At 49.1% G+C, this 23,403-nt stretch overlaps 1 protein-coding gene across 2 annotated transcripts in view; it reads right to left on the reverse strand.

Moving 5' to 3' along the window:
* Positions 1 to 390: 390 nt before the first annotated feature.
* Positions 391 to 23,403, reverse strand: part of POLR3A (RNA polymerase III subunit A) — a 51,961-nt gene continuing 28,948 nt past the window's right edge. Inside the window, exons 17-32 of one of the 2 annotated variants that reach the window (XM_060125743.1) lie at positions 22,618 to 22,729; positions 21,508 to 21,626; positions 19,824 to 19,961; positions 17,851 to 18,021; positions 16,820 to 16,933; positions 15,795 to 15,830; positions 12,169 to 12,255; positions 12,000 to 12,082; positions 10,633 to 10,803; positions 9,431 to 9,524; positions 9,144 to 9,236; positions 8,336 to 8,500; positions 7,667 to 7,831; positions 7,359 to 7,490; positions 5,614 to 5,746; positions 391 to 3,740 (exon numbers count right to left, since the gene is read on the reverse strand). In XM_060125743.1, the coding sequence (XP_059981726.1) occupies positions 3,592 to 3,740; positions 5,614 to 5,746; positions 7,359 to 7,490; positions 7,667 to 7,831; positions 8,336 to 8,500; positions 9,144 to 9,236; positions 9,431 to 9,524; positions 10,633 to 10,803; positions 12,000 to 12,082; positions 12,169 to 12,255; positions 15,795 to 15,830; positions 16,820 to 16,933; positions 17,851 to 18,021; positions 19,824 to 19,961; positions 21,508 to 21,626; positions 22,618 to 22,729 (1,962 nt within the window). In that variant the 3' untranslated portion in view covers positions 391 to 3,591. The remainder of the gene's footprint in view (positions 3,741 to 5,613; positions 5,747 to 7,358; positions 7,491 to 7,666; positions 7,832 to 8,335; positions 8,501 to 9,143; positions 9,237 to 9,430; positions 9,525 to 10,632; positions 10,804 to 11,999; positions 12,083 to 12,168; positions 12,256 to 15,794; positions 15,831 to 16,819; positions 16,934 to 17,850; positions 18,022 to 19,823; positions 19,962 to 21,507; positions 21,627 to 22,617; positions 22,730 to 23,403) is intronic. The other variant, XM_060125745.1, reaches the window with a different exon arrangement.

A 23,403-nucleotide genomic window follows, 5' to 3' on the forward strand; every position in this document is an offset into this window, starting at 1 on the left:
CAGTTAAGCTAGACACCTGATCCTGGCCAGGTGGCATCTTCAGGCCACGGGTGTGGGGGGACACTTTGCTGCATCCCACTGGGTTTGAATTAGCTACACTGTGGGCGGGGGGCGCTGGGTGCTCACTGCTTACCTCTAGAGGCTGGCTTGTGGCGGGAACATTAATTATCTTGGGAGTTACAGCTCACATGTATCCCAGTCACCCTGTTTCACAACCCACAGGGATGAACTGCTACACTTTTTTGTATAACAAGTTTTCTGCTTTTGAGTTTTGGTAGAAGAAGAGAGTTCTGCCAAGAGACAACAAAGATTCAAGAAAAATAATCATTCCATAGTGTCAGATTCAATCAGACATGAATCAATGGGAATACAAACGGATAAACCCTGAAATAGAAACACAGCACTGTAATTTATTTAACTCTGACACAGACTCTGAAAGACTCCAGAATGTCTCTTCCGCCCCCAAAGGCCTGAACAAAGCGGGGAGAATGGGGGGGTAGGGGGTGGGGACTGTAACTGAGTCAATCGCTATTTCGATCCCCTGGTACGTAGGATGGAAAAAGGGTCAAGAACTGGACAGATCACCCGCCAGAAACGTGTGTCTGTTAATGGATGAGACGGAATTTAAATGTTTTTCTTATTTCTTCCAAACAGGCCAGAATAAAACCCTAACCTTCTATTGAGCTCACTCTCGAGAACACACTGCTATCTGGTGTTTGAGTTCGGCGCTTGCATAAAGCCCGAGGCCAGGGCAGGGCAGATGGTCACATTAGGGACAATATTAACTCCCACCCCTGGGATGCACGGTGGGGAACCTGGAGTAGGGTTTACTGGTCAGCGTTGCCTATGGGCCCAGCAGGGCTGGCAGCACCACGAGGGTATCTCACTCCTCACTGGGGGTGTGCCCCTTTCCGGAACCGTGTGCTGGCCTGAACCTGACCCTGGGCCTGCAGCCACTGCAATTACAGGTCTCATGCAGGGAGTCAGGGAGTGCTCGCCGAGGCAGGAGGAGGCTCCTGGCGGTGCTGCCTTTATTTTTTTATTTAAAAATATTTTTTTGGCCACCCACAACGGGTGGCATGCGGGATCTTAGTTCCCCGACCAGGGATGGAACCCGTGCCCCCTGCAATGGAAAGCGCAGTCCTAACCACTGGACAGCCAGGGAAGTCCCAGTACCGCCTTTATTACTCACAGCAGCACGTGGATGCCATGGTCCCCCCGCCACTACACGTATGTGTCAAACAGAGCAAGGTGGGCGTCGGTGTTCCCTCCCGCCACGCAATTCCACCCTCCCTGGCCCTTACGTGGATTCCAGCAGTCCTGGATCTGATCAGTCCTGTGGCTTACTTCCCAGGTGAGTTTTCAGGAAGCCAGCCGTGTGGCTCTGTGGCTCTTGGCAGGTTGGGTGAGAGAAGCAGTCCGTGGTGAGGCTTCATGGCGCAACCCTGAGCGTGTTAATAGACTCAACACTTTGTCTTCAACCAGGCCACCTTAGTTCAGAGATGTGGGGGGGGGGGGGGCTGAATGTGAAAAATGGCCTTTTTTCACATCACTGGCACCCTAAGAGAAGTCTGTAGGTTAACCTCATGGGCGTGGGGATCAAACTAATTTTAACAGAATTTAAGCCTGAGCATTGCCGAAAAGTCACTCAGGTCAGGAATTCCTAACTCAAAATCACGTCAGTATGGGAGGGAAAGCACTCATCCCAAACACAGACCCAAGAACCAAGGGTTACGCTAAGTCCCTTAGTGGCATTAACTCAGAACCTGGGGAGTCGACTAGGGAATGACCAAAGAAGGTAGGTACTTTGTACTGCTTGAATTCTTCGACTCTCCCCTACTTTTTCTTTTACCACATCCATCTCTTTAATCATCCAAACCATCTTCTTGCTCAACAGATGCCCATCTCTTTGGTTTGTGCTGTTGTTTCTTCCAGTGGCTTGATACACGGAGATGAACAGGCTGTCATTTCAGAAGCAGACCTTCCTTCTCAAGTGCACGGAGCCAGAAAGCAGGGTCAAAGCCCCACTTTTCACTATCGTCTCACTTCCAACCAAGCAGCCTTGGTTTTCCAAGGCCTCATGGGAGGGAAGGAAGAGCCAGAGCGATAAAACTTGGCTCTGGGCAGGGAAGGAAGGAGGACAGGATCCATGGAGCGTTCTCCAGAGGGAGTAGATCTGCAGCTGCCGCAGTTCCTTCTGCGTGGCCCTGGGCCAATCCCCAGGAGCAAATTCAGCACAAAGAACCACCGTCTCCAGAAGAAGCAAAACCCTGTGCTCTCTGAAGACAAGCTACACACATTTCTTTCCTATGTTGCACAAAACCCCCTCATAAGCCTTGAAAAACCCACCCGTGATAGTGCAGTCACTGGCAGAAGCCCAAGCAGGCAGTTAAACATAGGTTTTCCCAGGACGCCCTGTTGGTTCTCTCCTCATAGCCCGACATGTGCCTTCTATTGTCACAGATCTCCTCTTTGAGGAGCCTGCTGTGCCACCTGGGCTGCGTCCCCAACCCTAGCTTGCACCCACCCCTGTGCAGGCCTTCGCCCTTCCTGTCTGGGTGACCATTTCAGCCCCGAGAGCTGGTGTCTGCTTGCACCCTCTGGGAGGACCCGCTCCCGCCACTCCCCTGGGACACTTTCTAGGCCCCCAGCTCTGCAACTGAGCTGCGTGCTCTTCGGCCGCAGGTGGCAGGGCACACATGCAGTTTCCGCAGGAGGGTGTGGATGCTGCCCAGGTGGTGTGTGGGTCTGGACCAGCCTCACTCTTCATCTCTGTGTACACGACAGCGCCTACCTCAGCAGGCCCCGCACTCCAGCGAGGCGTCTCCAGGCCATGAAGGATGGGTTTGCCTCTCGTCATGAGGTTGAGCCCCAACTATGGGGGTCGGAAGTAGACAAAAAGAGGGTAGCTGGGAGGTCTGCAAAAGATGTTTCAGAGCAGCGTGGCCTCATGACAGTTTCAGCTCAGTTACAAATCCTACATGGTCCCATTTGCTTAACCAGTTTTTCCAGTGACGCTTCAAAGCTGGCTTTCTTGGTTTCTATAGCTTCTTGGTTTCAAAAGGAAAACCAAAATAACAATAAAAACTCCAAATTCTTCAAAGTGGACAAATAAATAATAGTAACAATATTTACATTAGTATGTCACACTTGGAGATTGCAGCATGACTGGGGAACGGAAGAACTGAGAATGTGCCCTGGCCCTGGGGCTTAGACCTGGCTCCCGGTCGGGGTGGGACACCTCTCTGAGTGGACAGAGGGACAGGTGAGGTGGGAACGAGCAAAGATTCTGGGCTGGGGGATCCTCAAGTCCAGGGAGGTGGAGTGGGCAGGAGGTGCTGAGCTGTCCCTAGATTAATTAGGTTTCAAACAAACAGACAAATCCCGGTTCTCCCCAGCAAGCACTGTGCTGTGGTCTGGGTCACTGGGTGAGTTGCTCCTAGGATGCCGGGGCTTCTCTGACTGCCAGCACGGTGGGGATGGCAGGGCCTCGGTCCTGGGGAGCACAAAGCTCACGCGTCAGCTGCTGGCCTCCAGCCCCTTCCCAGACGACAAGGAGCCGAGGTCAGGAACGATCCCCTCTTCCCTGGACTATGTGACAAGGGGGATGTGGAATTCGTTTGTGTCGAAGATCAGGGGCCTCCTGGGAGGGCTTGGGTCCCTGTCAGCCTTGTGGAGCAGCTTGAAGAGCCCGGTGCCAATGTTCATGGGGATCCCCATGATGATGCATTCAGACACCCCTGAAACCAACCAGAAAGGATGTTAGAGGGCTTCTCGACACACGGGTAGGTTTTCAGGACAGAGAGACTACTGACTTGGGAGTCAGAAACTGGGCTTGGAGTCCCAGCCCCGCTACACATCGACGGATTGAATCCGGGCTGCTCGCTTCACGCCTCATCTATAGACGCTGAAGGCGTGGCATGGCGCTCCTGGACGGGTTGGGGGAATTCCAGCGAAGGGCAGTGCCCGCTCACAGCCCCACTGCTGGCGCAGAGGTCTCTCCATCTGAGCCAAAGGCACCGTGTGGGCCTCACCTTCATGAGCGCTACACTCAGACAGCAAGGATATACTGAATGACACTCGGGAAAGCCCAAGTTTGCCACCCAGCACTTCCTTAACTTAGGGCCCAGGAGACAAGCAAATGGGATCATAGGAAGCAGATGCCAGTCCCCCTGGAGAAAGCAGCAGAGACTTGTTCCCTGTGCCCAGGGGTCAGGGTGGCTTAACAGAACCCCAGCCTCAGAGTCCACAGCCTGAATAAGAGACACTCAGAAGGCAGGGCCCTCGTAGAGTGACAGGAGGAAGGTGACAGTGCAGATTCTCCAAGCTCCTTTCCAGATTTTTAAGATCTAAATGCTGGGCTCTGCGTCAGGCTTCTGGTTTTACAATAAGCAAGTGTGTACCTGCTATGTTCTGGGCTTTGTGCTATCAGGGCACCAGAGAGGTAAACAACCAAACTAAAAACCAACACGTAGTAAGGGCCGACACTGAGTTACAACATTTAAAGAACCAGGAGATTTCAAAGTTGGGGTACGGCGACCACACTAGGTGCCCAGAGGGGTCAGTGGTGGAGAAGGGGCGGTAGGCGGGGCCACAGCAGGGCAGCAGCAAAGACCAGGCCCAGCGTCCTGGTGGTAGAGCTGGGGAGCTGGGTCTTAGCCCTGCTGTCAAGCAGACTCGCTCTTATTTTTGCCTTGGCCTTGCCCTTCTCCGGCCCCAATCTCTGCTCCCTTTTCTTTCCTTTTACCTTTCATTATCTTAAAGAATTATGTAATTTCTCTTTCTCTCTATTTGCAACCTGTGACCCTTGGGAAAGAAAGAGTTAATCTCAGGAGCAAACAATAGGCGTATACCGACTGGGGCCCCACCTGACCAGCCTCTTGGGTGGCCAATCCACACAAGGAGGTGAGAGGGGAAGTGGCCACTAGGAAGCAGAGCTCTGGCGGCGGGGACGAAGGCCAGGCCTGGCGTCGCTGTTGGAGCCCCAGGCCCTCACAAACTCCCACCTCAGGCCACAGGGTCTTGCTGCGGCACGAGAAAGGCTACAGCAAAGTGGGCACTCCGAGTGGGCAGGGGTCTGCTGTGACAGCCGCCCCTCGGGCTCCCTCTCCCCCAGGCCTGTCAGAGAGGCGCTGTGTGGTGGGAGAGGAGGCTAGTGCAGGGCAAGACGCTCACCACAAGCGAGTCAGTTCCCTCGGTCTTCTCACCGAGAAAGGGTTCGATACCTGCGCCTCACTGATGTGCCGAGACGCCATACAAGGTGCCCGGCACAGGCACGCTGGCTGCCTCGCTCAGGAAGTCAGGACAGCGGGTGCCTGGCGCAGGATCGGAGTGGCCGGCTGTAATTCTGAGGACTAGAAAATCCCTACATGCCCAGCGGCGACCCTTTCCCTGTACTGACAGAGAAGCCCTCTACAAATGTGAGGGATGCAGGCTGCCACAGTCAGGCTTTGGAGATAAAAGATAGGTCAGTCCCAATTCCACGATCTGTGACTTTATTCTTAGGTAAAAGCTCTGCCTGCTCAGTTTCTCCACCTCCTGAGAAGCCCCGGCCACGGTCTAAGCTGCATCCACAAAGGCCTCTGGGGAGGCTGCTACGAACACCAAACCTACCACACACGGAGTCCTTCTGCCCGAAGTAGGCGGCGTCAAAGAGGTGGTCGGCTGTCTTCTCAAAGGAGGCCAGCATCAGCACGCTCTCCTTCATCTTGGCCAGGCCAAACCTAGTAATGCCCAGGACTTCACCCTGTGCCACGGGAGAGAGAGCCAGAGTGGTACTCGTGCCACTTACAAAACGCATGCCCCGCCTTCCCTCAACAGAAGCAGCAAAAATCAGCAGAGCCGCAAGTCACAGTCTCAGGTTTAAACAGGATCCTAACAGCTGTGTGTCCCACCTGTGTCCCTCTGAGGCCATCAGCCACTGACAACACAGATTCCCTACACTCACAGCCGGGTGCCACTGGAGCAAAGAATTAAGAACTGAGAAGTCAAGAGTGGATATATGTGTATGTATAACTGACTCACTTTGCTGTACAGCAGAAACTAACACAACACTGTAAATCAACTATACTCCAATAAAAATTAATTAATAAAAGAACTGAAAAGTAGGGAATTCCCTGGCGGTCCAGGGGTTAGGACTCTGCGCTTTCACTGCTGAGGGTCTGGGTTCAATCCCTGGTTGGGGAACTAAGATCCTGCAAGCTGCATGGCACGGTCAAAAAAAAAAAATCCCTGAAAAGTAAAATTAAGAATCTAACTTTTAAAAGTTAGTGTATTTCTGCGCTTCCCTGGTGGCGCAGTGGTTGAGAGTTCGCCTGCCGATGCAGGGGACACGGGTTCGTGCCCCGGTCTGGGAAGATCCCACATGCCGCGGAGCGGCTAGGCCCGTGAGCCATGGCTGCTGAGCCTGCACGTCCAGAGCCTGTGCTCCGCAACAGGAGAGGCCACAACAGTGTACCACAAAAAAAAAAAAAAAAAAAAAAAAAAGTTAGAGTACTGCTGAAGATGTTTCTTATGGTTCCAAGAACTCAAAACTCAAATAATTTAAAAGCCTCAAGGTAGAAAAAGAGTTATGTAAATTTAGGTGCTTTCATTTAAAGGTATGTTATGCCATCATTAAAAAAGTGTATTTATAAAACTATGTAACAACATGGAAACCATTTATAATGTCAGAAAAAAAGTCAGAATAAAAATGACATGCTCGGGACCTCCCTGGTGGTGCAGTGGTTAAGAATCCGCTTGCCGATGTAGGGGACATGGGTTCAAGCCCTGGTCCGGGAAGATCCCACATGCCGCGGAGCAACTAAGCCCGTGAGCCACAACTACTGAGCCCACGTGCCACAACTACTGAAGCCTGCACGCCTAGAGCCCGTGCTCCCCAACAAGAGAAGCCACCACAATGAGAAGCCCGCACACCACAACGAAGAGTAGCCCGCACTCGCCGCAACTAGAGAAAGCTGCGCGCAGCAACGAAGACCCAGCATGGCCAAAAATACCAACCTCAGCTCCCCCCTCAGGTTATGTTAACTTGTTCTTTAACCTGGAAATGGCTACAGAAGAAGTGTGATGAATGGGTTTAACAGGGAATAAACCTCAGTTTGCCATGGAATCCTTGGGCTTTTGGCAATGGCTAGTTTTCTTTTAGGATAAAATTTCTAAAAAGGACAAAACCCATGCTCTGTCTCTTGCCATGAGGTTGAAATTTTCACGCTGGAATTTTACCCGTACACCCAAACCTGACCACTGTACTTCGGTCTTGGGGTAACGGTGGTCATCACAGTTGGGCACGCTATGTGTCCTACAAGCTTTGTGCTCCCGAAACTGGGTTTGCGACGCCTGGCTGCCAGGCCCCCACGAACCTTGTAGGTCATGAGGTCGGAGAGCAGCATCACATGCCGCCGGTCGATGCTCATGCCATGGTTGACCATCGTGTACTGGATTTCGTTGATGATAGTGGTCCGGGCAGCTTCGATGCCCAGGGTTTTCTCCACCTGCGGAGGGCTAGGATGAGCAGAGGCAGCCATGCCCTCCTCTACCCTGCAGCTCCCGGCACCCCGTGCCCTTCCCCAGAGATGGGAGTGCAGACCAAGAGCAAATGGCAGGGTCGGAGGAGCGTGCCAGGAGGGAGACGGGACGACTGCAAGGTGCCCCTGGCCGTAAGCAGTACCTCATACGTGTTGTTAGAGGTAGTTCGGGTGCCCTTCACACCGTGGGTGGCCATGACTGCCCGCAGGTTATCACCCTCCACCAGGAGCTTGTACTTCTCCTTTCCGCTCTGCTCGTCGATGTGGATGACAGCTCGGGACACCTCCGGGATGCCCTGCACCACCACCTGGACTCACAGACAGGTAAGGCTCCAGACCCCGCAGTGCCTGCGGCCCCCACCCACCCAGGAGCCTGGGAACCCACAGTGGCTGTGAGAACTGGGAACGTCATGGCCTGGGTTTGTGACCTTGATCACATCATTTTCAGTGGTGATTGTCAGCAACATGCCAAACTTGGGAGTGCCTGTGTGCTGCCCTAGTGGTTGGGGGGAAGCAGAAGCTCAGGGGACCATGCCCCCTTCCACCACCAGTTTTATGAAAGAACAAAGAGAAACCGAACAGGCAGAGTTGGTTGAGGCAGTGCTAAGAAGGAAACCGGAACCTGCCTGACTCCTTAGGGGTGTAGCAAAGAAACGAAGAAACAGGGCGCCACCCTCAGTCTCAGCAGTGACAACGCCCTTGTGGCTTCCTGACACCCGACTCTTCAGGTTAGAGGTAAGCGCGGTCCCTCCCTTTATGCATCTCCAGGTATTAGGCCAGACGCGGTCCTGGAGAGGTGACCTGTGTCTCACCTTGGGGAGATCCTCTTTCAGAAACTGCAGCACGTAGTACATGGAGCTCTTGCTGTTCTCTCGGGGGGTGACACACACCACAGCCTCACCATGCACGGCCACGTCGCCAGGCTTCACGCGGAGCTTGGACATGCAGATGGAATACCTCACCGTCTCAGCGTTCACCTGCGGGGGACCGCACGCCCAGGACTTTACTAGCAGGGTTTGGAGGCTGCGGTTCCAGTGTTTCTTGGTCTTTTTACATCGTTGCCCCTCTAAGCCTTTTCAGTCATTTTTACCCCATCTCTCTCCACACCACGATATTTTAGTACTGGAGATATACTGTGTATTTATGTACCGTAATGTATACCTCTGCCTTATTCGTTAAAGAGTAGATCCCCACCCCCCAACCCTTTTTTTGCCATTGCTACCTGTACATAAACACCAACGATAATTAAGCCAGGTCAATCCACTCAACCAAAAACATCTCTGAGCCAGCAAGGTACTGTGCTGGGGGCCCACAGGTGAGTAAGACACTGCTGGCACTACAGTCCTTCCAGATGCTGTAACGCTGTTATCACAGCAAATGGGTATTATGGCCTGCACAAAACCTCCACTAATTTCCTGTGTGTCCCTGGGTGGCAATGTCTGTGCTGGGGTCAGGCGTAGAGAGAAAACATGAAGGTACAACAGACTCACAGAACAGACACTGAGTGAAAGCCTCTGCAGGGTTTCCTGTGCCTTGCATAGCTCTTGACCTAGTTTATCAGCGCCTATCTTGGGGCTAAAAGAGGATGACTTCCTCCACGCATTTAATTACGTGACTCACTTCCAGCCTCAGAAGTCTGATCCGTTCCAGGGAGAGCTTGACGAGAATAAAGCAATCGTCAGGAAGAAACACTTCTTCAATATACTCTGAAATCTGTGGTGTCAAAAGATCAGAATGTTCATCAGTCACTTTCCCTTCCCTCAGAGCATACAAGGCTCACTCTATTTTTTTAAGGATACAGAGCAGTGTGGACACACTGACTAGTAAATCCACCACGAGTGGTTCTTACGCTTACTGGCGACGCTGCTGGTTTAGTTTTCTTCTTATTAAGAGGGATTTCTTCTTACCTCTCCCAAGAGGGTTTTCTCAATTCTCCCTTTCACGAGGCGAGCGTAATCTGCATCGTCGTCCTTGTCCAGCTGTGCTGTGATGATTGGAGTGCTATGGGAAGTAAGGGCAAATGATGACAGCACAAGGAATGAGGCTGTTTGAAGAATACCGCTTTGTTAAGCCCGGGTACCACTTGCAGTTGTAATGTTAACAGCAACCGCAATTTACTGAGCGTTTACTGGAGTCAGGCACGCCACTGAGGGCTTCACATACACGTGCTCATGAGGCAGCCCAATCGATCAGTCACTGAGTGACTTTCAGAACATTCTTCCTGGCCAAGCGAACCTACCTTTTCCTCTTTGGTCCTAATGAGTAGTTATTTCAGTTCTGTTCCCTGAGTAAACTGACCCTTCGTGTACTGCAGCTTCCTCCACTTCCACTGCCACCCCTACAATCTCCTCTTCAGGACACCTCCACCTCCTCCAACCACCAGCTAGGAGCTTCCATCCTCGCTATCCTGGACGGCATCCCCCGAACGCACAGTCCTGGGAGATCTGACCAACCTAGAGGAGGCAGGCAGAACTCCTACCACCCTGGACGTCTACAGGTGCTGTTCTAGAATCAAGTACAGCTTTCTTTCCTTTAATGTTATACTGTCATTTCGTTAGACCTGGATCAGAGGTGAAACGTGATTTTGTCACTGAATGCACTGTAAGGTATTTCTATCTTCCCTAGTCTCACATCACCCACAAATCCTATCATGAAATCACCAGGGCGGGGGTGTGGGCGGACAGGGAGTGTGTCACAGAATATGACCATAGCTCAAGTGGTAGACACGTTAGTCAGGCCTAGTGAGGCTGGGAATAATGACATCAAAAGGATGAAATCTACACTGACACATCGTTCCAAGTTTTCCAGGCATTTTTTTTAGGTTTCTCTCTTTCATGTGACTTGTGGCCATAAAGAACCATTGCATCAATTTTGACTCTATCCAGTTTGGACTTATTTTTTTCCAGTTTGGGTTTTTTAAAAGGCAAGCTATGATTAACACAAGCACGCCTCACTCCGGAGTTTGAGAAACTGCCCGCTAGCATCTCTCTCTTTCTCTCTCTCTCTCTCTCTCACACACACACACACACCCCCCCCCCCAAGAGAAACACTGTTTCTCAAGGATCATGACAGGTGAGTGTGAGAACAAGAGGGACACGGATGCGGGCACCTGATGGCCTTGGAAGCGTTGATGATCTCTTTGATGCGGGGCACACCCAGGGTGATGTTCATGGAGGCCACGCCCGCGAAGTGGAAAGTCTTCAGGGTCATCTGGGTGCCCGGCTCGCCAATGCTCTGGGCACAGAGTGCGCCCACGGCAGAACCTGGCTCCATCTGTGCCCTGAAAGGACAAGGTAGGGATGAAAAGTCCAGTAAAATTGCTAAGGAGACGGGGATGAAATGTACAGCGTGGGAAATCCAGACAATAATGATGTAATATCTTTGTATGGTGGCAGATGGTAACTAGGCTTACCGTGGTGACCCTTTTGCAATATATAGAAATATCGAATCGCTATGTTGTGCACCTGGAACTTGCACAGTGTTGTAGATCAACTACACTTCAATTAAAAAGACAAAACCAGGGCTTCCCTGGTGGCGCAGTGGTTGAGAATCTGCCTGTCGGTGCAGGGGACACGGGTTCAAGCCCTGGTCTGGGAGGATCCCACATGCCGCGGAGCAACTGGGCCCGTGAGCCACAACTACTGAGCCTGCGCGTCTGGAGCCTGTGCTCGGCAACAAGAGAGGCCGCGATAGTGAGAGGCCCGCGCACCGCGATGAAGAGTGGCCCCCACTTGCCGCAACTAGAGAAAGCCCTCGCACAGAAACGAAGACCCAACACAGCCATAAATAAATAAATAAAATTAAAAAAAAAAAAAAAAAGACAAAACCAGGGAATTCCCTGGCAGTCCAGTGGTTAGGACTCCAAACTTTCACTGCCAGGGCCCGGGTGGGCCCAGGTTCAATCCCTGGTTGGGGAACTGGAAGTAAGATCCTGCAAGTCTCACGATGCAAGGGGGGTAAAAAAAAAAAAGGGGCCAAAAAAGACAAAACCAAAAACTGCTGGGGAGGCTTCTGATGATCTCCTTTCAACAGAAAAAATACAGATGCCATCACGGCCAGGAAGGAATTGGCAAGGACCCAGGCTAGGCTTGTGATAGAGGAAGAACCTGGCACAAATCAGTTACAGGCGCAGATGAGGGGACATGATGCTCGGAGGGGTCCGATGATGACAGTGAATACTGTGTGGCTACCGGTGGTCAGCGTGGGATGACTGGAGAAGATCTAAGAGCTCTGCTGACAAACGGTACTGAAGGTGGACAGAGCAGCCGGCAATTGCCAAACACATCGGTAGTTTCTCCGTGGGGAGAGGGCAGTCGGAAATTTCTTTGCCGTTATTTCCACATCTTGGAGCACCCAGCCTGTCTCCCCACTGACTAGTAAGCGGTGTGGGAGCAGGATTTTGTTTCCTGGGGAAACAGGAAGCATACAAGAGACCCACGTGACCGCCTGGCAGTCTAAGACAGTTAGCATCCTTACCTCATGTACTTGTCCCTACATGTCTCCAGAAACTTTTCTATTTGGGTGGGGGTGATCCGGTCCAACTGGTACAGCACCCGGGGCTGGAAGGAAAAAGTCCAAGTATGAGTCAGGGCTGGCAGCAATGGAAAATACCTCTATGTCCTGACACATCTGGGAGGGCCGTTACCTCTGTTGTGCCGTTATCGTTGATGCCATATTTATCTCGGGTTTTCTTGATCTTCTCAGAAACCTCCTTAACGAATTTTTTTATCTCCTGAAAGATTACACAACAAACGTCAGATACATATTTCTCAGCAATTTGGATTACATGATTCGTTTTGTAAACTTCAGTAACGTGACGAGTCCGTCCCATTTTAGTGGCAGCTAAACATGACACTGTAAAGGGTACGAAATGGATACAGGTTCTATTACAAAATGTTTTTCCAAGGAACACGACACACCATCCACACCCCGGACACATCGTTCATTGGTTTAGTGTTTCTAAGGCCTTTTTACTCTGATGATGCTTCATATGTATACAGTGAAGGCAGGACAGCCCTTCCCACTTGCCACCTTCTCTTCTCTCCCCTGGCACACCCTGCTGCCCACATTCACGCAGCCCAGAGTAAGTACAATTGAACCACTTGTACTTTTAGTCTCTAGACTGGTAACTTCTTGAGGTTTCTTCTGCAGTTGTTCTGGTCAATTTAAATACTACGAAGTATGGTTTTGTAGACACTATGTACATTTCAAACACTTGCCTTCATTTCGAAGGAAACACTCCCAAGTCCCAGCTTTGTCTCTGACCCCCAGCTCTGCATTGGTCCCCCATCATGCTCCCTTCCCCCACACAGTCAGAACTTTGTAAGTCTCCAGGAAACCACTCTCAAAGCTGGAAATGAAACATCGGCATATCTGCTGTTCCCATTGTATTTAAGAACAGCACTCTACGCCCCGGGACGATGACAAAACGGAGCAAGAAAAAGGTGAGAAGTACATCACGTGGAGGATCCACAGGGCACGGAGAGACGACAGGCCTACGTTTTCTGGAAGCTGCTCTAAGGGGAAAACCCATCTGCTTTGCTATTTATAGTGTGTCTGTGACATAAACCCAGCCTCAAGGTCACTCCTAGAACCAGGAGCAGCTAGCATCTCCTCTCGGGGAGTTCTCACGGAGGGTATGGTACGCTTTAATGAACCACACCCATCCATGTCCTGCTGCCAGGGGGTCAGCACCGTGGGACTGACCCTTAGAGCACTTCTCAGTGAGCTAATGGCACACCCCGCGCAGTAGCAGTGTCCTTCTGAGGCTGCCCATCAGCTGCTCTGGTTTGATCCAGGGGCATGTTTGAGAATGTGGGAAAGGGTGGACAGACTGCACTTCCCCTCAGCAGCCCTCCAGGGACTATAATTCCCCTCCATGGTTCTGGACAGATTGTGAGGGCACTCTGGCCAACTACAGGCAGCCAGCTGCCCCGCGGCAGGCTGAGGGCAGATCCACACACCCGGAGGGACCAGCAGGCGGGCCTGAGGACTGGATGCAGCTGTAGGGGCTGCAAAGCCTCATGAGGTCTTGATCCTTGATTCCGAGGCCGGCTGGGGGGCCCCAGGAAGACCAGCACGCCTGCCCAGACTCTGCTCAATCTATATCACATAGTTGAAAACATCACAAGTTTTGTCTGAAACAAATGTTTCAAAAAGCAGACTGAACAGAAGCCCACTTTTGCAAAAACAAAATCCTCTAATGTAGGGGTCCCCGACCCTTGGGCCACGTACCGCTACCAGTCCCAGGCCTGTTAGGAACCAGGCCGCACAGCAGGAGGTGAGCGGCGGGCGGGCAGGCGAGCGAGCGAAGCTTCATCTGCTGCTCCCCATGGCTCGCATTACTGCCTGAACCTCCCCACCCCCGTCCACGGAAAAACTGTCTTCCACGAAACTGCTCCCTGCTGCTGAAAAGGTTGGGGACTGCTGCCATAAGGCACCTACACAGAGCTTAACACTTAACTAGCCAGGTTTTATCCTAACACTGCAAAAATAAATCTCTTTAGCCTCCCCTAGACCAACGAGCAATTTCTAGTTACTATCTTTTCTGAAAGCAAACCACTAAAACTTCTGAGGTCCACATGGTCCATGTCCACAAGCTCTTCTTAGTCAGCTGCTGCCCAGCCTGGCAAGCTCTCCCTGTGGGGCAGCAGGGCACTGGCCGCATTGCTCTAGAGCAGAGGCCACTCGGGCTGAATAAGGTCAGGGGCTTGGTCAAGACAAGAGGCCCCCCCTGCAAAGTCAAATGCCTTCTCCACAGTCTGCTCTCAGGGCAGGGGTTTTCTGCAATGTCATCTTTGCCCACTGGGCATTTCAGTCTGTCTCCTAGGAGCCCAGGTGATCAGGGGGCTACATGGGTGGCATCCACCACATCTTGGCTGCCCCTTGCTCATGAACACAGGTTTCCCATGACTGTCCTTGTTGGTCAACTCTCCTCATTGACAAAGCGTGGAACTACGTGGAGGGTTACCATGCCGCTCAGCCATCATTCTAGGCAGAAAAGACTTTTATTTAAGAAAGGACTTTTACTAATTTACAAGAACTTGAAAATTCTCAAGAGACTCTTTAAAGAGAAACTCTCCAGGCTTACTTATTAATTGCAGGCTTGAGGCCACGTTTTCAGATACAGTTAGTTATTACAAACCACAGGTGGAAATTAGAGCTGGAGAGGGCAGTGGGACAGTCTCTCCTGGTGTGGCTCTGCCTAAAACTGTGAATCTTCAAAAGCGATAACACCCACTTCCACTTAATTTTTCCCCTGTATTATTCAGTATTAAGAACCTCCTTTAAATGGGTGATGTCCTCCCTGAGCCTACGTTGTATCCTTTAGGGCGAACTTCTGAAAGCCCTCTTGAACCAGATGTTGCCATTCAATTGCCAGGTGTTCAAGGCACAGGCTAACCAGATGTTGCCGTTCGAATGCCAGAGCCCAAGGCCAAGCAGACCAGGGGGTTTTCATCTGAGAAACTCCGCACACGTGAGCAGTCAAGAGCACACACCTCAAACCATTCCCCAGCTCAGGTGCTGGAAAGGACAGTTTTCAGCTGCCACCCACGTGGACATGCTTCTGGTGGCTTTGCTGAAAGGAATGACTTCCCTTACACAAGAGTTAGGGCAGATATTCTGGAAGTTAGGTTAAAAGGAAAAAAGCTCACTTTTTGGAAATGAAAACTGAAATAAGCTACTAAGAATTCAGCTGGACCAACCCATGCATACTAAGGGGACTCAGAACACGGCAGCTGGCAGGCAGTTAATCACACAACTGACCAGCAGCTAACTCTCACACTCAGTCCACAGTGCGTCTGTGAGCACAGCTGTCGGCCTCTGGCAGGGCCAGGGCTCAGCACCACCCAGGAGCTGCCTCTGTCTCCTCGGCTCTGACACGGGCCATGGCCGAACAGCATTTCAGCAGCTCAGAAAAATCTGCTCTGGCCAGTGGATTTCGGACCCTCTTGGCAAATCTGAGCCCGGATTGTGAGCCACTGGAGGGTGAGGACATGTTCAATCACCTCTGTGTCCCTGTGATCTGTGGGGCGTACAGCACAAGGGGACGGCTGAACAAGTGCTCATTGAACCCACAAGTGCTGCTGGTCAGGGGGTTACCGTCAAACCACGTCTAAGACAAGAAAAGACCAGTCCAAGGTGATGAACAGGGAAGCCCTGTTTGCCAGAACCGGGACAGAAATCTGTGGTCCCCGGGCCTGGCAGACAGCTGGGGTGCAGCAGAACTACTCCTCCACGCTCGGCAGCCACAGCACGTAAGCACGTTACCTCGTTATATTTCTCATAGCCTGTCTCAGTTAAGGTCTTCAAGGAGAAACAGAAACATAAAAAAGTAAATATAATCGTGAAGAAAAATCAAATCACACTTCTCATTTGTTACTTAAGAAAAAAAAAAAAAAGAAAAGGAAAAGCTGTGAAGAAACAAAACCAAAACAAAGGCACTCAGCCTAGCCAGACTCTTAATTTTAAATATATTAAGATTTGGAAGAGTCTCTTTTTCACCTTTTCACATCTTGTCATGTTAAAGAACGGAGTGAAGCGCTTTTAACTAAAACATTCTTATTTACGTTTTTTACTATTTTTATTTTTGATATACTTCAAGGGATACATTTGTGCTATATCTGAATCACCAATCAGTACACAAAGGGAACCAGGTATGGATTCCTGTATCCTTTTGCTTTTTGTTTTGGCCACGCGGCTTTTGATCATAACCATGATTATAAACAGGAAGGAGCAGGTCAGTGAAATAAAAATGAACTGAAAAAACCTTAAGAGGATGTCAAGGTAACAGGTCCCTGGAAGAAAATGGAAAAGGCTGACTCTGCATTTATAACCCATTACAGTAAGAAAAAAAAAACCAATTTAAAATGATAATGGTATTAAGTAAATGCTATGACATCATCTATTGTATAAGACACAATAAATGGCATTAAAACAATGCTACTACTATTACAAATGATTGGGATTCAGAACAACCGAGGAAGGAGATGGCCCACAGGATGAAAAAGTGGGTTGTAGGGGGTTGACAGGGACAGGGTTAAAAAAAAAAATCAGTTCTCTAACTAAAGCGCTTTTCTTCTACCAGGGAAACACTTGCCCAAAAGACAAACTAAGAAAGACATGAGATAAGTTCTTTATGTTGACTGCTGAGACTCTGCCTGGGCCAGTCTTAAATTTTTTAACAAGAAACACTCTTACATAAACACCCCCCAGCTTATAACCTGCACTGCTGGCACTTGGCGAACAATTCCTTGGTGACGGCAGAGCCGGGTGCATGGCCCCACGGAGCTCACCTGCAGGAAGCTGTCCTGGCAGCAGAGAAACTCATTCTTCTTCGTGATGGACTCAGCGGTCAGGAGCAGCTCATTCTTACTGAGAGCAGGCTCGCTCTGGCATGGGAAGACGGCCTTGGGTATCAAAAGGAAATAAGAGTGATGTGGGGGGCAGTATTGGAGGAAGGGATTTACAAGAGACAAAACAACCTCACTCAGAGTGAGCTTTTAGCAACGTGTGATGTTTTTTTTCTTTCAAAACAAATTGTAGACTCTACCTTTAATATGAAGGTGAAAACGGGATAAACTGATACTCCATCTTATACAAAGGCTTGTGGGCTATTCAGTGGGTTTCATGCCATTTCTCCCCAACCTTCACCCCACCCCAGATTTGCACTAAAATCAGAAATTGTTGTTTTTTAAAAAGAGCCCCAAATTTCAAGAGTGAAAATATTCCCCCACCTCCAAGCTCATGGGGTTTCCCCTAAAATTTTAATGGTTGCACATCACCCTAATGGACGGAGCAGTCTGTATTATTTTTTGACATGTCCTCCACTGATGGTCTGTGTCTGCTGTAAACAATTCTGGAAGAACATTCTTGGCACATTTAGATCATTTTTGTAGGGCAAATTCCTATAAGTGGAATTTAAATGTTGGTCAAAGGCACCCACATTTAAATTCAGATCAGTGTTGTCCAGCTATCTCTCAAAAAGATTGTTCTAAATTATACCCCCAGTTAAAGCGTGTGAAATGTGCCTGCCTCTCCACACCCATGGCTTTAACACCGTCTCTATTACACTTTACTAGATACAGACAAGAAGACAAAGCCCTCTTCTACTGGCATTTGATTACTACCAATAACTAGACTTTGAAATTGAGAACGATTTTTCCTTTAATACTTGGGGGAAATTATGCAAAGGAACACAAACAGAAAAATATTAACTCAGTGGTGGAGTAGATATGACAGCATTAACTGTGTGCTATGCCAAAGGGCACCTCCATTCTAAAGAACTGGCCTTGAAAACACTGACAGATATGATGCTAAATCTTACTTTGATGTTGTCCAGAACTCTTTTAAACTCCAAGGGTTCATCCTTTCCCTCCATGGCTGCAGGATCTAAGCCATCTCCCCCGTAAATGAACTGGATGATATCGCCCGTAGAGCTTCGCACTGTCAGATCGTACTGTGAGCAAAGATCTTCAAGGGACTTTACGAGTCTCCTCTAAAGGAAAAGGAGGAGAGGAGACAAAAGCTCAGCTGCTGTGAGAAGACTAGTCACGCATAGAGAGGTGGAGATTTGCAACTCTGAGTTTCAAGGTTACCAGCGCTTTAATCACATAAACACATTTTATTAGAAATCCCTTAAGAAGAGTCCCCTGACTGCAAGAACAGGCCCACAAGGGCCTCATTAGCCTGTGCAGTGGGATTTAGAATATGCTCCAGCCTCCAGGACTTCAGTGTTTTAGAATACATGCAATTTAAACCCCATCACCCCCGAAGGACTCTGCAAACACTGTTTTCCTAGGCTGCTTCGCCTTCCCTCTCTGTCTCCCTAAGGTATAAATTAATGCAATTGCTTTGCATTTCTAAACACAACTTAATCCAGGACCCCTGTGGACTTCAATATGAATTACAGAGGATCAGGTGCAGGCCACCTTCTGGGACAGAGGGGGAAGAAGAGAGAACAGGAATGGCATTGCTTTTGAACCAGCAGGCAGCAGTGATTTCTCAAGTCTGCTTAGGGAGAAGAACCTCCCACCAGCAGAACACTCCAGCCAGCAATGTGATGGGGGCTCAGGGAGTTAAAAAGAAAGAAATCTTGCTCCAGGCAACTTCAAAACAAAAATCCCTCATGCCACAACTAATTTGTTCTAGGCTAACACATTGCTCTGGGAAAGCCATACTCTCCACTTCAAAAAAGGTAAAAGACAAAAAATAAAGTCAACAGACATTTGGGCAAGAGTGGTAAAAGCATTTCACAGGCTGTTAGGTTTCTGACAAAAGCAGCACACTCCAAAGCTAAAGGGCAATTTCCCATCAAAAGATGATTGAAAGGGAAGCAGTTATCAGTGATGCTACAGGAGGTCCAGACGAGGTTATGGAAATAGGTGTGTACTGACTCGGGTCCATTTCGCCCTCATCAGCCTTGTGTGCTCTGGCTCACTCATTCGCATCTCTGGTTTATCAGTCCTGGTTTCCCAGTATGCAAAGGGCCGTGCTTCTCAATCCACGGTGGGGAGAAAAGGGACACAAAGCCACAGCAGTTCATGGCCTAGCAACTTGGATTGTTCACTTCATCATGTGTTGTAAGTAGATAAATACATCAAAAAATCAAGAACAAACAAACATAGATTATGGAGTACAGAGCAGAAATGAGAATTAGACACTGGAGAGAAATCCTTTCCTTGTGGTCTTATGGAAGAACAAGGTAGGATGTGTTTTCACTTCTCTGCCATCAGGGGTACTTCTGCGGCAGTCTGAGAAGCACAGGCAGAGAGGAGTGTCTAGCTCAGCCCTGTCCCCGGAGACTACTATCTTACACCTGTACATACAATGGAGAAAAAGCCAGCCCTCCAAGTGTCCAAGCCCTCCTGCGGCACTGGAATAGGTTCTTGGAGTCCCTTGGAGTGATATTAATAATGGGTTATATAAATAGTTGCACAGTGAGAAGCAGAGCCCGAGGTAGGTACTGTCACCCCACCTCCGTGTATTAGGAATCAGAGGCTCAGTGAGGTTCGATGACGTGCCCTGGGATGCACTTGGGTCCAAGCTCTCCTCCAGCAATGCTTTGGTACATGTGGTTCCGGCCTGGTCTTCATCATTCGAAGGACATTGTGTGATTTGGAACATACTACCTTTGTAGGTTGTTTATTTCTAGGGTACCATACATCTCTCAATTTTTCCTTTTAAATACCAAGACTGGATAAATTAGAGCTCAGGTACAGAATAAGCAAATACTCGGCAGTCAAGATCTGCAGACCCCATCCTGCTTCACTGCTAATGGCCTACATTTCTTCAGGTTACCTGCATGTATCCTGTTTCAGCTGTCTTCACGGCTGTGTCAACCAGACCTTCCCGGCCAGCCATCGTGTGGAAGAAAAACTCGGTTGGTGTCAAACCTGAATAAAAGCTGTTAGCCACAAAGCCTTTGGCAGCTGGGAGCTAAAGAGAGGTAGGAAAAAAAGAAAAATCTAACAAAAAAGTTCAAGGTCCACAATTCCAAAGCCCATTCAAATCAGAAAATGCCTCAACTTCAGGTTAGAAATACCCAGCCAATGCACTCTCACGTTTTATGTCCTTTCCTAAAGGAGAAACAATTTAGCCCAGACCATCCTTACCAGAGACAAGGAGGGTGAGGCCCCAGCCAGGGTTGGTGCTGGTGCCACTGGCAGCCAGGTGGCTCGTGAGAGAGAAACCAAAGCTTGGGCTGCTACCCCTAGACCAGGGAGGCAGTTACCAACCTCGGCTCAGAGGGCAACCTGCTGACTGTGACAGCTTGCGCCTCCCCTGGAAAACAACTCCTCCCAAGACACCCTTCCTGTGGGCCAGACCTGTCCACCTCCAAAACATAACCGTGTGCTGCTAATGTTTATGGGGATTCATTTTGGGGCTGTTGAAAATATTCTAAAATTAGACTGTGATGATGATCATACAACTCTGTGAACATACTAAGATGCTGAATTCTATACTTTAAATGGGTGAATATTATGATAAATGAAATGTATCTCAAAAAAAAAAACCTGTAAAAGAAACACACATATATAAAACACCATATGAAATGCCAAATGGCCTTTGATCTGGATAGGTCTGTGTTCCTTGGAGGACAACTCAGATGAACAGGCTAACCTCCTGCTTCCCTATTTCTTTTAAGGGCCAGCTGGCATTTCTAGGCAGGCACCATCTACTCCGAAGGCTAGCACTGGGTATCCCTGGTATTTCTTCCTAATTGGTCAGGCTTTGACTATGAGCCAGATGAGCATAGTCAGGTACCACTCCAGTGACCAGCTGGTTGCCTGACCCCTAGTGACTTCTGATCTTGGGCAGAGAACCTGAGTTGTTCCTGAGGCCGCCCGATACAGAGAGTATCTGTCCATTCTCAGTACAGTAGTCCTATCTCCCCAGGAGAGGCTGGACAGAAATCCTACAGTTCCACCGGGCAGGTACAGCTGGGGCATCTCTGCTTCAGTGCAAATAACAGCTGACTCCATCCAGAATTTACTAAGTGACCAAATCTGCTCTAAGTTGTGCTCTGCTGACGCTAGTGTCTAGACCACGAGGGCCAATGGAACCCAGAAGTCATTTACAAGCAGAGTTTAAGAATTCCAGAGAGGGAAACCTGGAATTTCCTGGTCGTTTTACATGTTCACTGTTTAAAACTCCTTATACTTTTATGTAAGTGCCCCCCAAGTGAGCATACAGATTGAATGCACATGTATGATAACTACACATTTTGAACACTTAAGGTAAGTTGGATGGGAATCTGAAATCCACCCTCTTGGTCCAAACTCAAGTTATACAGCTCTGAGTTTAACAAGGCTCCTTCTACAGGACTCAAGTTTGGGTTGCAGAGGGAATAACCCCGAGCGGCCGCAACCCTTATACACCAGCTCCAGGAGCCCCTTGGTTGGCAGCCCCAGAGCTTCTGTGACTCTCTTCTGCAATGCTGAAGGTTGTCCTTCAAAGTTCTGCCTCATCCGCTACTGCTTACCTTTGAGTGTTTTTCAAAATGAGGCAAGGACCTGTTTTCAAAGCCATCTGGCACTCGAGAGCCACTGATGGCTTGCTGTCCCACACAGGCAATCATCTGTGATATGTTAATGAAGGAACCTGGGGAAGCAGGTCAGGAATGTAACATTCATTTACCAAAATGACATTAAATGAAGCGCAAGCAGATCTGTGGGATAAAACAGGAATACGTGGCACAGCCCCCTATCCTCAACAAGTTCATAGTCTAGGGACAGTAAAAGTCAGAACTAGAGCAACACAGGGTAGAGCTATCAGTAACACAAGAAAAGCCGAGCAGGGCTAGAGCTGCTCAGGGGCGAATGAGCACTTTGGGGCTGGAGGAAAGACTTTCAGGGGAGTCTCCCAGAAGGCAGCGGCAACCAGCTGCATCTGGAGGATATTATGACGTAGACATAGAAGACGTGGGGGAGGAATTCCAAAGTGGGTGGGAGAGTGGGAAGCAAAGACACAGGAAAGAAGTGTGGGGTACGTACCAGGAGCAGGGAGTAGGAGAATATGGGGTGAAAGGCAGCAAGGTGAAAGAGACTGGACTTTATTCTGTCAAAAATTTACAGAAACAGGAAAAGCAGGAGGTTCTGAATTTGAGTGCAGTATCATGAAACCTAATGCTTTCAGGTTATGGCTAACTATGACATTTAAGTGTTTTTAATTATCATCAAACATATTATTTTAAAAATCCGCAGGTTTTCTTTCTTTTCTTTAAAAAATAACGTCAAGTTTACTCAAAGCACCCTCAAACTCAGAAACCCACACACATGACCAATGTTTCTCCAAAGGAGTTGGACTTCTAAAAATGCAAATAATTAAGTCTCTTTCTCTATGTATTATTTAAAAAACTTCAGGCCTTTATAAACAAAAGGCCTGAAGTTTGTTTTTTTTGAAGCGCAGCTTGTGGGATCTTAGTTCCCTGACCAGGGATTGAACCCGGGCCCTGGCAGTGAAAGCCTAGAGTCCTAACCACTGGACCGCCAGGGAATTGCCAGGCCTGAAGTTCTGACTCGCATTTCCTAGAACACAACCAGCCAGCCCACATGCAGCGCAGTGACAGCAGCGGCCGGAGGGGGGCACTCACCTTTAGAGCCGCACAGAGCCATGGTGAGGGGGCTGTTGCTCTTATCCAGCTCCCGGAGGCAGGCGCTGCCCGCGTGGTCGCGGATCACAGACAGCTCCTTCAGGATCAAAGCCTGGCAGGAGAAAGGGAGATGCATGGTGGCTCTGTGATTACCGAAGTTCAATGAGACGTTTAAGGAAATGTGAAGAATTTCAGCAAGATGTCAGATTTCCAGCAGATAAAAGGTTTCAAAGCCTTAGAAGACCAAGATGCCCTGTCTCTATAGACTGACATCTTCCACAGGCTGCCATAATCGGTATGTAAGGAAAAAACAATCCTTGGGAAATTCTTTAAACAGCCAATAAAGTACAATGTGCTTGCTTGGCTTTGGGTACAGTACCCTATACGGCAATGTATCCATATATAAGTTACTGTACATACTCATGCGTGTGTATACTGTGTCTAAACAAGTATAGTATCTTATACTTTATAACAAATTATGTAATATGTAGTAAAAGAGAATTGCTTGTGCTATTTGTAAAATTTGTCTCTCTGCTAAGAACACACCTGAATTACCACCAGTTAAGTATGTTGTGGGGTGACTCTATAGGAATATTCTAGTCCATGAGCTCACCCAGATTGTCATCTCTCAACTCACAACTTACAATGCTGAAGCAGTTAGGAGTCATGCTTCCATTAAAAATGAGTACAGCTGAGGCCTCAGGTAATTTTCTATGTGAGAAACACCCATTTCTCTCTCTCTCTGTTTTTCTTTAAGAGTTAGTGAGATTAAGAATGAGCTAAATG

Source organism: Lagenorhynchus albirostris, chromosome 16 (genome assembly GCF_949774975.1).
Source record: "Lagenorhynchus albirostris chromosome 16, mLagAlb1.1, whole genome shotgun sequence".
In the NCBI taxonomy this organism is placed as follows: Eukaryota; Metazoa; Chordata; class Mammalia; order Artiodactyla; family Delphinidae; genus Lagenorhynchus; species Lagenorhynchus albirostris.